The sequence below is a fragment of the Cannabis sativa genome, chromosome 8 (assembly GCF_029168945.1).
Source record: "Cannabis sativa cultivar Pink pepper isolate KNU-18-1 chromosome 8, ASM2916894v1, whole genome shotgun sequence".
Lineage (NCBI taxonomy): Eukaryota > Viridiplantae > Streptophyta > Magnoliopsida > Rosales > Cannabaceae > Cannabis > Cannabis sativa.
The window spans coordinates 29,371,579-29,386,796 of record NC_083608.1 but is presented as its reverse complement, the minus strand read 5'-3'; the positions used below and the strand labels follow the sequence as shown (position 1 = coordinate 29,386,796).

Here is a 15,218-nt window from a genome sequence, read left to right as displayed (position 1 = left end):
TATATTTATATATCATATAATTTATATGATTATTTTAAAAAAATATAAAGTAGAAACTAATATATTTTTTTATTGTGGTTGATTTGAATTTTAAATTCAATCTATATATTTGTCTCATTATTACAATTAACTAAAATATAACAATTGAATGTAAAAATAGAAAAATAAAAATAAAAAAAATTAGTGGTTGGTTTGGACGGGTTAACTCGACCAAACTGACCAATTTCATTGGGCAGGTTACAATTTTTTTTCTTAATTTGGCAGGTTGCATTTAGATTTTTATAACTCGATCTTTACATTGGGTTCAATAAAATGTACCATAAACCGATTAAATCGATCGACGTAAACCCCTAGTGTGCAGCCTTGACCATGGCAGACACTTGTTACGTAGCTTGCATCCTAAACAACACTACAAGTTACGAATGGGGCTTTAACCACCCAGTAAAATATTTCAGAACGAAATAAAAAATATTTTTACAACATATATTGCGATTTCCAAACAAACATCAAATAAACACATAAACCATCATGAAACCATCCAAATCAACACAAACATCGTTTTAATTCATATTTCATGATAGTAAATCATGACCATGGCTCTGATACCAGTTGTTGGAATATATTTTACCAAGATCTAGATTTACTACCATGTATGTTATTTAACATCCTAAATATGAATTTCTAAAGCAATGTAATTTAAACACATATAAAGTTTGAGAAACCTTACAATAGGTGAAGCGGAATAATAATGGCTCCTTTAACTCAGACCTCTAACCCTTATATCCTGTCTGTAACAGAGTATCACCAAGATCTGAGTTCGAATCTCCTTCTCTTGAAACTGGATTTTTCACAGTCTTACATACTATGATTAAGTACCACTTGATGTGTGTGGGCACTTACTCTATCACTAAAGGGTATGAAAATATGAAAAGAGAAAGAGAGAGGAGTGGGTCGAAAATAGCAAGAGAGATGGCTCAGGAAATTTTGACTAAAGGCTTGAATTTCATCATCTTTTAGTGTGAGCCATCACTATCTATTTATAGACAACCACCTAGGTTTAGGTTAGAATTATTAGGCATTAAAATATTGAAAAAATTAAATGAAAAATCCCTCATAAGTGGTCGGCCATAGGATGTGGGCCCCACTTTAGAATTTTACCATTTTACAACAATTTTTCTTTATTTTCTCAAAAATGCCATTTTTTTAATTTAACCACTTAAATGCCAAAATTATTTATTTAATAATTAAAATTAATTATCAAATAAATTGCCACTTAATAGATTTATTAATTAGACTTAATAAAGTCTCTTAATTAATAAATAAGCCCTATAATCTCTTTTCTTCACAACTAAGCCCTTGCTTAGTGAAAATTCATAAACTATAAACATAATCTAATTTTAGAATTATAATTGATTAATTAAAATCAATTATCTTAGTCTTACAAGCAGTATGGTCTCAACTAGTATGGGGACCATGGGCCTATACAACCGAGCTTCCAATAAGCAGAACTAGAATTTACCAAGTAAATTCTCTTACTTATTAATTTCTTATTGCATACACCATAGAACTTGGAATTGCACTCTCAGTCATATAGAACGCTCTATATGTTCCACGATATAGATACGCTATAAACATTTAACCATCGTTCTAATCTCAATAATCAAAGATCCTCTACAGATGATTTACACCGAGTAGGGATAAATTTACTGTTTCACCCCTCAATGTATTTTATCTTTAAAACACTTAGCTTCCTATAAATGATATTTCAGTGAGCTAATATAATCACTGAAATAAGAGCTCTTCCATTTATCTCTATTAAGCCAAGCTCGAAGGAAATCATTGTTTCACTTCTATGTCCAGATAGAAGATATAGATTCCATATCTATGGTTAGCGCTGCTAGGTTTTATGCCCTAAATAAAACTCATTTCAATATAATCAGATTTACTTATTAATATAGATCAGAAATAATATTTAATGTTGCATGGTTCACATGATTTATTTCATGATTATATGTACATAATATATGAATTCATCTGAAACCCTTTTCACATACTTGATCATGTTTATTGTGCTGTCAACACATTGGAAAGTAAACATGACTATGTGAATAAAGTTTCCTAGATTTATCAGACATAGGGTTTTACTGATATGATAATCTACAACAGAGTTTACTTGCATTTGGAGAAGTGCTATGTTCTTTCCAGAGCATTGGTTAAAGTAAAGCTCAGGTTGGATGCATGGAGTATGCATCGGAAGGGACCGATATTGAACTTTGACTTAGATTTATTAAACTTACCGTAATATCTATTCAAGTCAATATCGCCTAGTTGATCCTAGATCAAATGATCTTAATCCTGATATGATTAGGCTCAATCTCGAGAGGCTATTCGTGTTCTTTGATTTATTAGTTAAGCCTACTTTTAGGTCAGGGTGATACGTACATTTTGGGAACACGGTAGTGCAATTGAGTGGGAGCGCTATCATAAACATGGAATCTATAGCTTCTATCTGGCGAATAGTAAGCAAAGGATGATCTCCTTCGAGCTTAACCAAACGAACATAAATGGTGGAGTACTCATTTCACATAAGCTGAAATATCATTTATACGGGGTCAAGTGTTTTAAGGAATAAATACATTGTAGGGTGTAACGGTAATTTAATCCCTTTACAGTGTAGATCATTCATATAGAGGATCAGTGATCACATTAGGATTATAACAATCGATAACTAATGATGTGTCTATATGGTGGAACATATAGAGCATTCTATATAATTGAGAGTGCAATTCTAAGTTCTATGCGTGGATTCAACGAAGAATTAATAAGTTAGTGAATTTTAGTGCTAAATTCTTGATCTACTTATTGGAAGCTCGGTTATATAGACCCATGGTCCCCGCACTAGTTGAGATAATATTGCTTGTAAGACTCATATAATTGGTTTTGATTAATCAATTATAATTCTCAAATTAGACTATGTCTATTTGTGAAATTTTCACTAAGTAGGGGTGAAATTGTAAAGAAAGAGTTTTAGGGGCATATTTGTTAATTATGATACTTTGTATGGTTCAATTAATAAATATGATAAATGACAATATTTAATAATTATTTATAGTTATTAAATAGTTAGAATTGGCATTTAAATGGTTGAATTAGAAAACTGGCGTTTTTGAGAAAATCAGATGCAGAAAAGGTAAAACTCCGAAATTGCAAAAAGTGAGGCCCAAATCCACTAAGCATGGCCGACCACTTTTGTAGACAATTTAAACTGATATTTTCATTATTTTAATGCCAAATAATTCAAACCTAACCCTAGTGGAATGCTATAAATAGATAGTGAAGGCTTCAGGAAAATAACACTTCTGAATCAGAAAAACCTGAGCCTTCTCTCTCTTCCTTGGCCGCCACCCTCTCTCTCTCTCTTCTTCCTTCATATTTCGAACTTACCCTAGTGATTAGAGTAGTGCCCACACATAGCAAGCAATACCTCAATCATAGTGAGGAAGATTGTGAAGAAAGATCATCAGCAAAGGAGGTTTCAGCATCAAAGATTCAGGGAAAGAGATCCAGGTTCAGATATTGATAATGCTCTGCTACAGAAAGGAATCAAGGGCTAGATATCTGAACGGAAGGAGTCATTATATTCCGCTGCACCCAATGTAAGGTTTCCTAAACTTTATATGTCACTACTACAAAAACACCCTTTAGAGGCGGTTTTTAAGCCCTTTAGGCGTCGGTTTTCGCGAAATTCGCTACCGACGCCTATCAGGGCGACGCTAAAGGGTTTATTTGAACCGACGCCATATATACCCCTATGGCGTCGGTTATTAGCTAATAACCGACGCCATAGGGGTATATATGGCGTCGGTTCCTAGCCAATAACCGACGCCATATGTGGCGTAGGAACCGACGCCAAAACTCCTCAGATTTCAGTTTTTTTCATTTTTTTTAATTTAATTATATTATTTTAATTTTATATTTATTAATTTATATATTATTTTATTTAATTTAAATTACATATTTATTTAAATTTTGAATTACATATTTATTTAATTTAATTATATATTAATTACATTTTAAATTAAATAGTAATTAAATTTGGGTAAAAACATAATTTGATTTCATAAAAATAATTAAATATTACACAAACATGTAAAATTAGTTAAAAATATTAATAAGTTAATAAATCTAATTACAAGTTAATCTATAAAAATTACATAATGAAGAAAAATTCTTCGACCTTTGAACCTCAATCGTCACCGTGAATCACCGCCATCAATTGTTCGATCCACTTTCGCTGTAGTGGTAAAATTTATGTTTTTGGATCGTATTGCTTCTTACCCCCAAACTGTTAAAAAAATTAAAAATTTATATTAGTTTATGTATATGTATATTATATATTTGTTATTATAAAATTTATATACTATGATCAATAATTAAAACTTACAGCTTTTTGATCTTCTATGTAACGGTTGGGGTTGGCACGTGCGACGATGTCAGTCATATATTTCAAAACATAAAAACCGCATTCTTGGCTTTTAGGTTGTCTTGGACAGTTTGCTTGTGCAATTCCTTGCCACGGGCCAAGATACTGATGTGCGTCCCCTATATACATGAATGCCCTGTTTGGAAAAATTATATTAGCATTTCAATTCGTTAGTTAATTTAAATTCGTTACATAAGAAGTCATTAAATAATTACCTTCCGATCATTTGTTCTATTTCTTCGGGAATTGGGCGGCCTTTTAGAGGGTTTAAATGGATAATTTTCTTTGGCGCAACCACCACTAGCGTCCAATGCATCCTAGAAAATTATATTGGAATATAAGTAAGATAGTATAAAAATAATTTGAAGACATAATATAGAAATGAACAATTAGTACTAAAGAATTTAATAAAGTTTACCCGATGTTCCAAGGAATAAAGAACATTTGGTGGTTGCTGTTCATTAATGATAACCAATTAGCCAATCGTCTTGCCGCATCGTCAAAAGATCGACTACGTTCTTCATCGGCGATCCCATGCACCGTGAGAAGCTGCGGGTCGTAAAACTTGAAAATTTTTCTCGTACCGTTGATGCTCTCCCATATGTGCCTGCCAAAAAAAAGTGTTAGTGCCTTATAATAATTTAACTATAATTTGATATAAGGTTAATTAGATTAAAGAAGAGTATACATCATTCCAAACAACATTCCCTGGTTGCCGATGTAGTTACACGTAGCAACCTGCTGCAAATCCTCTCCAGATAAAATGATCTGGGTACGCGGTGCAATGAATCCTCGGGGGACAGAAATTGTGATTATATCATGTTTATCTTTGAGCCTTAGGAATTCATGAATCATCCATTTCAGCGAATTAGGGATCAACGCCATCTTCTCTTCCGTGAACAACTCATCTTCCCGTGCACCACGGCTTTGTGGAGAAAGCATCGGAGCTTTCCCCTTTGACGCATCACGTCTTGAGGGCGGTTGAGCGAGTGGACCCTAAACAAAACAGAACATAATATATATATCAAATTTTATCTAAATTCTACCGAAATTTCGGCAGCATAACGGTTGTAATTGAATGATCCCAAAAATTTTGAACATGGCTGTATAACGACAAATAACACATATATAACAGTAGTTTGTTCATCCATCCCACCGCAGCACATATATTCGCAGAACCTACTTCACTACGGATGAATATTGAAGATATTCAAACTCCACTAATCATTAATAATTAATTTCAGTTGAGAAGTTACCTCGGTTGTTAAAATTAAGTGTTTAGGCCAAGGAAGGAACATCTGGTACACGTCCCTAACATATCTGAACTCTTCAAGTGGGACTGGGATTTCAGCGTCCTCTTGCAGGATTTCCGAAACCATGATCCGAGCATGTGAATCATCGTAATCCTGGCAGTGAACTTTGATCTCACCCACATGCTCGTACAAATACCCTCGGGCCACAATATTATCGATGTTGTCAGAGCAGAGATGTACTTGCTGAGTAAGGGCCGCATGGTCATCAAAATTGTATAGGATACCTTGGTCGTTGAGGGAAATGAACTCCTCAGCCGAACAGTTGAGATGCCCTGGTCAGGAACCTACAAATCATAAAATGCAAATTAGCAACGATTTCATTTGTGTAACTAAATAAATAACATTTGAAGTAATAGCATACCCAGCAGCCCTGACACGTCCAGGATGCTCTGGTGTCCCGAGCGCCTGCGTGAGGATATCGTTTTGGCCCTGGACCTGAATTTGTCCCTGACTAAGCTTCTCCTCTAATTGAGCCTAATGCACGCATATATTCAAGCAATTAGTATATGAATTATATACACTAACTCTAATTGAATTATATATTCAAGCAATTAGTATATGAATTAATATATACTTACTATCTTCTCGGCAATTTCCTTGTCGTAATCAGTGACAAGTTTTCTACTCTTGGTGCGAGATTTAATCCAAACACGGTGGCGGGGAGGATCTGCAACTTCGAGGTCCTTTTTCTACATAACGTTATAACAATGAAATGAGTACCAATTAAATTGTATAGCACATTATAGCACATTAAATTTTTAGTATTACTTACCACAGCTTCCCGTACGTTCACCATTCCACTCCGACCACTTCGATGTCTGGATTGAATTTTTGAGGAACGTTCACGTTGCACCTTACTCAATTCCTACAATGCCAAAAAAATACATTAGATACATGTACTTGTATTTAAGAGTTTATCTTAGTGTTAATATAATTAGCGTACCAGAAATTCAGGAGTTAGTCTACTTTCAACAAATTTGCACCAATCAGCAGCGTCGATCTCCGGGTGCTTTTCAGGGACTTGTGCCAGTCGTCCCAGATCATTCTCTTTCAACGCGGGCATTATGATGTCTTTTGTCATCCTATTCTTGAAGTCTTTCATTAACTTCCCAGCTAGGATGAGACAATCATGTTTGAAGGTGTCCGGCACAATGAACCCCGTCTATTTTGAAGGAAAACAAACACGGTTAGAGTCAACATTTGGAGTAATAGAAAAACAAATCAAAATTCTAACAAATAATAGCTTACCTGAATGTCTTTCCAAACTTTATTTTTCAGAGTCTGGTTGACTTCTTTCCAATTTTTATAAGCCAACCCTATTGTCTGCCGACATCTGACTCCCAGAGTGGATACGAGCTTCGCGTAGCTTTTTCCACAGTATTGACCTTTATCATTAACTTCGAGGGCCACTCTTTTGCCCTGATCCATTAGTTTTGATATTTCATTCATTTGCGTCGGCCCTCGTGTAGGTATTGTGGTTGGACACTCATTTTCTGCTCCCGAATCAGATCCTGATTCTGAGTTCGCCATGTCTACACCATTAACAAACAAACTTCAAAGTTAGCTACATATATAACAAGTAGTGTATATGAAATATTAAAAGCATAAACAAATTGTTAAGTATATTTAGACAACAGTCCTTAACTATTTATAAGAAAAGTATATACAGATAATTGCTCATACTTCTCACTCAGCTGCATTTGGTTAGTCGGAAGGAATCAAAACACAATAATAAGACTAAAAATAAGAATAGAATAAAATAAAATTTAAAATACTAGAAATAAAAATAAAAAAAATTTAGCGGTATCTTTTTTTTATTTCAAAAATAATCATTCTATTAGAATGATATTCTAATATTTTACAATATTACTAAACAAGAAAAAAAAATTAAAAATCAAATCTTTTTCATTCAATTATATTTCATTACCGGAACTTAAATATTCATAAAAGATATGATATAATAATTTGCACAGCTCGAAATCCGGAAAAAGGGCAAGTAATGGAACTTTTTAATAGAAAAACAGTGATACAAGTTCTAACATAATGGTTACATCCCTCTAATATATCTTTCTAATTTGCTGCCAATGCAGAATTTCCTCTCCTTCAACAGAATTACATTGGAAAGATTCTTCACTTCGTAGTCATGTATGCATGAGCATAAGTACATACTTACAAAAATTTGTAAAATACATTTTTGAGTATCACAAAGCACGTAACTTAATTATCTATATTTCTAGTCACAAACATTTTTGAGTATGTTCCAACAGTACATACTTACAAAAATTTGTAAAATACATTTAAAAAAAAATCAACTCTACTCAACTGAACATAAAGGATCGAAACCTTAAAACACTCTATGTAATGTAAATTAGCATAAGTATATTCTCGAAGTATTCGAAATCAATGAAGGATCAACATTACAATTTTATCACCTACCACATTCTTTTTTTATTTTAATTTATTTTTTCTAGATAAAATGACTTTCATTAACAACAATATATGTATATAAAGATAAGAAACAAAGTGTCCGAAATATCATAGAAATTGCACAAAGCGCATAGAAGTATAGCACAATTGTCAATACCAATAAGATAACATGCAATGTAACTAGATTATAAATTTCTAATGTAACTAACTAAGTCTCTCACACAATTTATTCATATTAATCTAAAAATTACTCAAATTTTCGTTTTACATTAGTTCATGTTATTAGGTTGTTTAGTTGATTATAATGTTGGTAAAATTAAAAAGTTTTCATAAATGTGAATATTATTATTTTTTATGTGACCTAACTTCTTATTACTATGTTATAATTAACTATATTATGAATGGTTTTAGTAAGATTTATCCTAATTCTACCGAAATTTCGGCAGCATAACTACTTTGTAATTGGACGTTCCCAAAAATTTTACAAGTGCCTAAAATAACAAACAAAACAGATAAACAATACAAAATTAATCCACCCATCCGACCGCAGTACATGTATTCGCAGAACCTACTTCACTACGGATGAATATTTAAGATATTCAAACTCAACTAACATGCATTGATAATTAATTATATATTAAGAAAAAGTTAGTAAAAGTATATACCTATAATTGCAAGCCCAAATACGCTACACACAAAATTATGCCGAACCCCTATAATATAAAGAAATACAACGAAATTACAAAATTAATTATTTCATAACTTATAACTAGTTATAAAAAATTGTAACAAATTACTTAGTTACTAAATTATACATACATATATATAATCAATTATATCTCACACTATTATCTCAAAAAAATAAAATTATATCACACACTAATTCCATTTTAAAATTTTTATTTCTAAACTAATGAAATCCCTCCAATGTCATTTTATTCACAATAAATATATATTGCAAAAAATATATAAAATACAATTATAAAATTTATTTTCATAAAAAATATACACACACTATATACACACACACAATATATACACACATTATATACAAATATTCAATAAAATATACAAATACATATATATACTAGGTATAAATTATTACCTAATAACCGCAATCCGACGACCACCGTAAAAAATCCCGACACTATACACATAAAACACAATAATATTACTAATAAAATAAAAAAACTCAAATAATAATTTACAAAAACAAAAAATAAAACAATATACATAATACAATAAGAATAGAAGCAATATTTATACCTTAAACGAGGTTGAGATTGAACAATTTCTCAACAAAAATGGGTGGCCGGATTTCACACCCAAAATTTACTATTTGGGTTCGGATGAAGCTTTTAGAGGCTAAAAAATCAGAACTTTTTAGGTGTAGGTTATTAAGTATCGAAAATGGAGGATTTTAAAAAAAAAATGGGCTGAAATGGTTGAGAAATGAGGGAGATAGGGTGGGGAGAAGGTGGTGGAGGCGAGGGTTTTGGCTGAGAAATAGGGTCTCTGGTTTTTCTGGGTTGATGAGTGAAGTGGGGAGGAAGAAGGAAGGTCGAGCAAAGGGATATACCCTGATCGACCCTATGGCGTCGGTTCCTTCATAGGAACCGACGGCATAGGGTACACGTGTCAGGTTTTCGTGTACCACATGCGTCGGTTCCTATGAAGGAACCGACGGCATAGGGTATTTCAGAAAAAAAAAAAAAAATTAATTTCCAACCGCCTCTAAATGGTATAATGCAATTTTATACCTACGGTTTTTATCAAAAAACCGCCTCTAAATGTCAATTTCGAACATACCGGGTATTTTTACACCCTTTAGCTTCCCTTTTTATAAATGGGGTTGAAAAAACTGCCTCTAAAGGCTAACATTGTAGTAGTGTGTGTTTATTTCATCGTTTTAGAAAGTTCATATTTAGGGTGTTAATCAACATACTTGTGACTACATCTAAGATCATGGTAAAATAATTTCCAACAACTGGTATCAGAGCCATGGTAATTGATTTACTTGCAAGAAATTTGGACTTTAAAACGATTGTTTGTTGTTTTTGGATGGTATCATGTTGTATTGAGTGTTATTTGATGATTGATTGGTGTTTGTGAATTTTTGTTAAAAATAATTGAATATCTGTTTCTGGAATTATTTTTACTGGATAGTATGGAAAAAATTAAGCAAGTTACTTTTTTATAGAACTCAATTTCGATTTAATTTGAATTAGTTATGATTTTTTGAAGATTCGAAAAAATCGGAGTTGTGCTGAAATTCTCATGCGCGCGCGGAAATCATGCTGATTTCCCAAACCGCAGAGAAACCTCGCCCATGCTCCTCACCTGCGCGCGCGGACGGGTATGCACAGCATCCCGTCCGTACAGCTCGCAATTTTTTCGTTTTTCTTCGTTTTTTCATGCTTTTTCATGGAATTAACTTCTGATTTTTTGTGTAGTTCTGTATTTATACTATTACTATTCCTAATTCAATTCTAATTATCATTATGAATTAATTTAATATTTTTTAAATTTAATTCAAGATATTAGTGTAATTTGAATTTGAAAATAGTTAATATCTATCTTATTTGCTTAATAATCTATCTTATTTTTAAATTTGATTATATCTTGTCTTATTTTTAAATTTAAGGTCAGATTTTAAATATTTTAAATTATTTTTTTTTTAAATAATTTGACCTTATTTAAATTTAAAATAAGATAACTATAATCATGTAATTTTAAAAAGATGTAAGACATTTTGCTAACTTTTAAATTTTGTTATTTTATTTATTTAAATTACATTTAAAATCTGAAAAAGATATTCATTTATCTTTTTTAATTTTTTATTCAATTTTTATTTATAAAATAACATTTAAATTTTAAAAGTAGTTAGCAAATTTTGAAATGATATTTAGGTTGGTTGAAACCTAATTTTTCAAAATTGTATGTTTAATTTTAAATTTAATTTTTTTTTAAATTTCGAATTTTTCAAATTTTTTTAAAATTTTTGAAAAATTTATTTATTTTTAATTAATTATTTTCGAAATTAATTATTTAATTTAAAATTAAATAAATCCTACATCCAACTATCCAGCTAACCTTGTTGCAGGAGTATGTGTTTTAGCTTATGTGTAAGTTTTCAAAACCTATTATTGCTTGATTGCAAATAGTCATGGTTAACTCGTTGAGAGATCCAATGATCTGATTTTAACTCATGGCTCCCTTGGTCAAGTTAATAATTTGTAACAGGTATATTTACAATCTTCTTTCATCTGTGTATGACCTAGCAACATGATAGGACCCATCCAAAGTGTGCTTGTGTGAGCCTATGTGAATAAAGTTTCCTAGATTTATCAGACATAGGGTTTTACTGATATGATAATCTACAACAGAGTTTACTTGCATTTGGAGAAGTGCTATGTTCTTTCCAGAGCATTGGTTAAAGTAAAGCTCAGGTTGGATGCATGGAGTATGCATCGGAAGGGACCGATATTGAACTTTGACTTAGATTTATTAAACTTACCGTAATATCTATTCAAGTCAATATCGCCTAGTTGATCCTAGATCAAATGATCTTAATCCTGATATGATTAGGCTCAATCTCGAGAGGCTATTCGTGTTCTTTGATTTGTTAGTTAAGCTTACTTTTAGGTCAGGGTGATACGTACATTTTGGGAACACGGTAGTGCAATTGAGTGGGAGCGCTATCATAAACATGGAATCTATAGCTTCTATCTGGCGAATAGTAAGCAAAGGATGATCTCCTTCGAGCTTGACCAAACGAACATAAATGGTGGAGTACTCATTTCACATAAGCTGAAATATCATTTATACGGGGTCAAGTGTTTTAAGGAATAAATACATTGTAGGGTGTAACGGTAATTTAATCCCTTTACAGTGTAGATCATTCATATAGAGGATCAGTGATCACATTAGGATTATAACAATCGATAACTAATGATGTGTCTATATGGTGGAACATATAGAGCATTCTATATAATTGAGAGTGCAATTCTAAGTTCTATGCGTGGATTCAACGAAGAATTAATAAGTTAGTGAATTTTAGTGCTAAATTCTTGATCTACTTATTGGAAGCTCGGTTATATAGACCCATGGTCCCCGCACTAGTTGAGATAATATTGCTTGTAAGACTCATATAATTGGTTTTGATTAATCAATTATAATTCTCAAATTAGACTATGTCTATTTGTGAAATTTTCACTAAGTAGGGGTGAAATTGTAAAGAAAGAGTTTTAGGGGCATATTTGTTAATTATGATACTTTGTATGGTTCAATTAATAAATATGATAAATGACAATATTTAATAATTATTTATAGTTATTAAATAGTTAGAATTGGCATTTAAATGGTTGAATTAGAAAACTGGCGTTTTTGAGAAAATCAGATGCAGAAAAGGTAAAACTCTGAAATTGCAAAAAGTGAGGCCCAAATCCACTAAGCATGGCCGACCACTTTTGTAGACAATTTAAACTGATATTTTCATTATTTTAATGCCAAATAATTCAAACCTAACCCTAGTGGAATGCTATAAATAGATAGTGAAGGCTTCAGGAAAATAACACTTCTGAATCAGAAAAACCTGAGCCTTCTCTCTCTTCCTTGGCCGTCACCCTCTCTCTCTCTCTTCTTCCTTCATATTTCGAACTTACCCTAGTGATTAGAGTAGTGCCCACACATAGCAAGCAATACCTCAATCATAGTGAGGAAGATTGTGAAGAAAGATCATCAGCAAAGGAGGTTTCAGCATCAAAGATTCAGGGAAAGAGATCCAGGTTCAGATATTGATAATGCTCTGCTACAGAAAGGAATCAAGGGCTAGATATCTGAACGGAAGGAGTCATTATATTCCGCTGCACCCAATGTAAGGTTTCCTAAACTTTATATGTGTTTATTTCATCGTTTTAGAAAGTTCATATTTAGGGTGTTAATCAACATACTTGTGACTACATCTAAGATCATGGTAAAATAATTTCCAACAACTGGTATCAGAGCCATGGTAATTGATTTACTTGCAAGAAATTTGGACTTTAAAACGATTGTTTGTTGTTTTTGGATGGTATCATGTTGTATTGAGTGTTATTTGATGATTGATTGGTGTTTGTGAATTTTTGTTAAAAATAATTGAATATCTGTTTCTGGAATTATTTTTATTGGATAGTATGGAAAAAATTAAGCAAGTTACTTTTTTATAGAACTCAATTTCGATTTAATTTGAATTAGTTATGATTTTTTGAAGATTCGAAAAAATCGGAGTTGTGCTGAAATTCTCATGTGTGCGCGGAAATCATGCTGATTTCCCAAACCGCCGAGAAACCTCGCCCATGCTCCTCACCTGCGCGCGCGGACGGGTATGCACAGCATCCCGTCCGTACAGCTCGCAATTTTTTCGTTTTTCTTCGTTTTTTCATGCTTTTTCATGGAATTAACTTCTGATTTTTTGTGTAGTTCTGTATTTATACTATTACTATTCCTAATTCAATTCTAATTATCATTATGAATTAATCTAATATTTTTTAAATTTAATTCAAGATATTAGTGTAATTTGAATTTGAAAATAGTTAATATCTATCTTATTTGCTTAATAATCTATCTTATTTTTAAATTTGATTATATCGTGTCTTATTTTTAAATTTAAGGTCAGATTTTAAATATTTTAAATTATTTTTTTTTAAAATAATTTGACCTTATTTAAATTTAAAATAAGATAACTATAATCATGTAATTTTAAAAAGATGTAAGATATTTTGCTAACTTTTAAATTTTGTTATTTTATTTATTTAAATTACATTTAAAATCTGAAAAAGATATTCATTTATCTTTTTTAATTTTTTATTCAATTTTTATTTATAAAATAACATTTAAATTTTAAAAGTAGTTAGCAAATTTTGAAATGATATTTAGGTTGGTTGAAACCTAATTTTTCAAAATTGTATGTTTAATTTTAAATTTAATTTTTTTTTAAATTTCGAATTTTTCAAATTTTTTTAAAATTTTCGAAAAATTTATTTATTTTTAATTAATTATTTTCGAAATTAATTATTTAATTTAAAATTAAATAAATCCTACATCCAACTATCCAGCTAACCTTGTTGCAGGAGTATGTGTTTTAGCTTATGTGTAAGTTTTCAAAACCTATTATTGCTTGATTGCAAATAGTCATGGTTAACTTGTTGAGAGATCCAATGATCTGATTTTAACTCATGGCTCCCTTGGTCAAGTTAATAATTTGTAACAGGTATATTTACAATCTTCTTTTATTTGTGTATGACCTAGCAACATGATAGGACCCATCCAAAGTGTGCTTGTGTGAGCCTATGTGTTTAATTTCATTATAGATGCATATAGGTTGTTGTTGCTAAATAAAATGTCATAGTTTTTGATAGATTTTATTTAGGCCCATTTAGTTTCGGGCTTATTTAATTAATAACAGTTGTTCATTTTAAGGTTAAATTCCTCTCTTTTGGGCCTTGTGTGAGAGTTGGGAGCCATAGTAGTGGGTACGACATACTGAACCCAGCACCCTCTCACATGAACCACCCCAATTGTGAAGGCCCATTTGCCTGATTTGAATAACTGTACTAGGTTAATTAAACTAGTTTAACCTAATAAAATTAATTAGCAACATAATTAATTTCATTTATTTTGAAATTAATTTAAGAAAATTATAGTTTAAAGAATTTTTTATTCTAAGCTAAACTATATGTATTTTCTTGTATTTAATAAAATATAGAATTGTAACCATCTAGATTCTTTCTGAAGCTTAATTTAAATTTTTCATTAAATATTCCTATTTAAGTTGATATTTAGTTATCTACAACTAACCAACTTAAATCTGAATATCTTTTGGATTTAAAATTTCAAAATTAAGTTGAGGAATTTTAGGCATTGGTTATTAAGATTCTTTAGATATTTTTTAAGTTAATATCTTTTCGAATATTAACTTAAAATGAAATATTTTAGAGATTTTTTTTAAGTTAATA

At 31.1% G+C, this 15,218-nt stretch overlaps 3 protein-coding genes across 3 annotated transcripts; all 3 read right to left on the bottom strand.

Annotated features, from left to right (window-relative positions):
- Positions 1-4,102: 4,102 nt before the first annotated feature.
- LOC133030061 (uncharacterized) lies at positions 4,103-4,893 on the bottom strand. The gene is made up of 3 exons (XM_061102277.1): positions 4,699-4,893; positions 4,445-4,619; positions 4,103-4,345 (listed from the first exon to the last, which is right to left on the bottom strand). The coding sequence occupies exons 1-3, from the start codon at positions 4,797-4,799 to the stop codon at positions 4,310-4,312; spliced, it is 312 nt and encodes a 103-aa protein (XP_060958260.1). The 5' UTR covers positions 4,800-4,893; the 3' UTR covers positions 4,103-4,309.
- A 185-nt stretch (positions 4,894-5,078) lies between these two features.
- On the bottom strand, positions 5,079-6,048 carry LOC133030227 (uncharacterized). Its single transcript, XM_061102711.1, has 2 exons — positions 5,740-6,048; positions 5,079-5,479 (listed from the first exon to the last, which is right to left on the bottom strand). Exons 1-2 carry the CDS (start codon positions 5,860-5,862, stop codon positions 5,156-5,158), a joined length of 447 nt encoding a protein of 148 aa, XP_060958694.1. The 5' UTR covers positions 5,863-6,048; the 3' UTR covers positions 5,079-5,155.
- Positions 6,049-6,057: 9 nt separating this feature from the next.
- On the bottom strand, positions 6,058-8,520 carry LOC133030226 (uncharacterized). Its single transcript, XM_061102710.1, has 5 exons — positions 7,045-8,520; positions 6,740-6,958; positions 6,569-6,661; positions 6,375-6,485; positions 6,058-6,270 (listed from the first exon to the last, which is right to left on the bottom strand). The coding sequence occupies exons 1-5, from the start codon at positions 7,324-7,326 to the stop codon at positions 6,088-6,090; spliced, it is 888 nt and encodes a 295-aa protein (XP_060958693.1). The 5' UTR covers positions 7,327-8,520; the 3' UTR covers positions 6,058-6,087.
- Between the last annotated feature and the right edge of the window lie 6,698 nt (positions 8,521-15,218).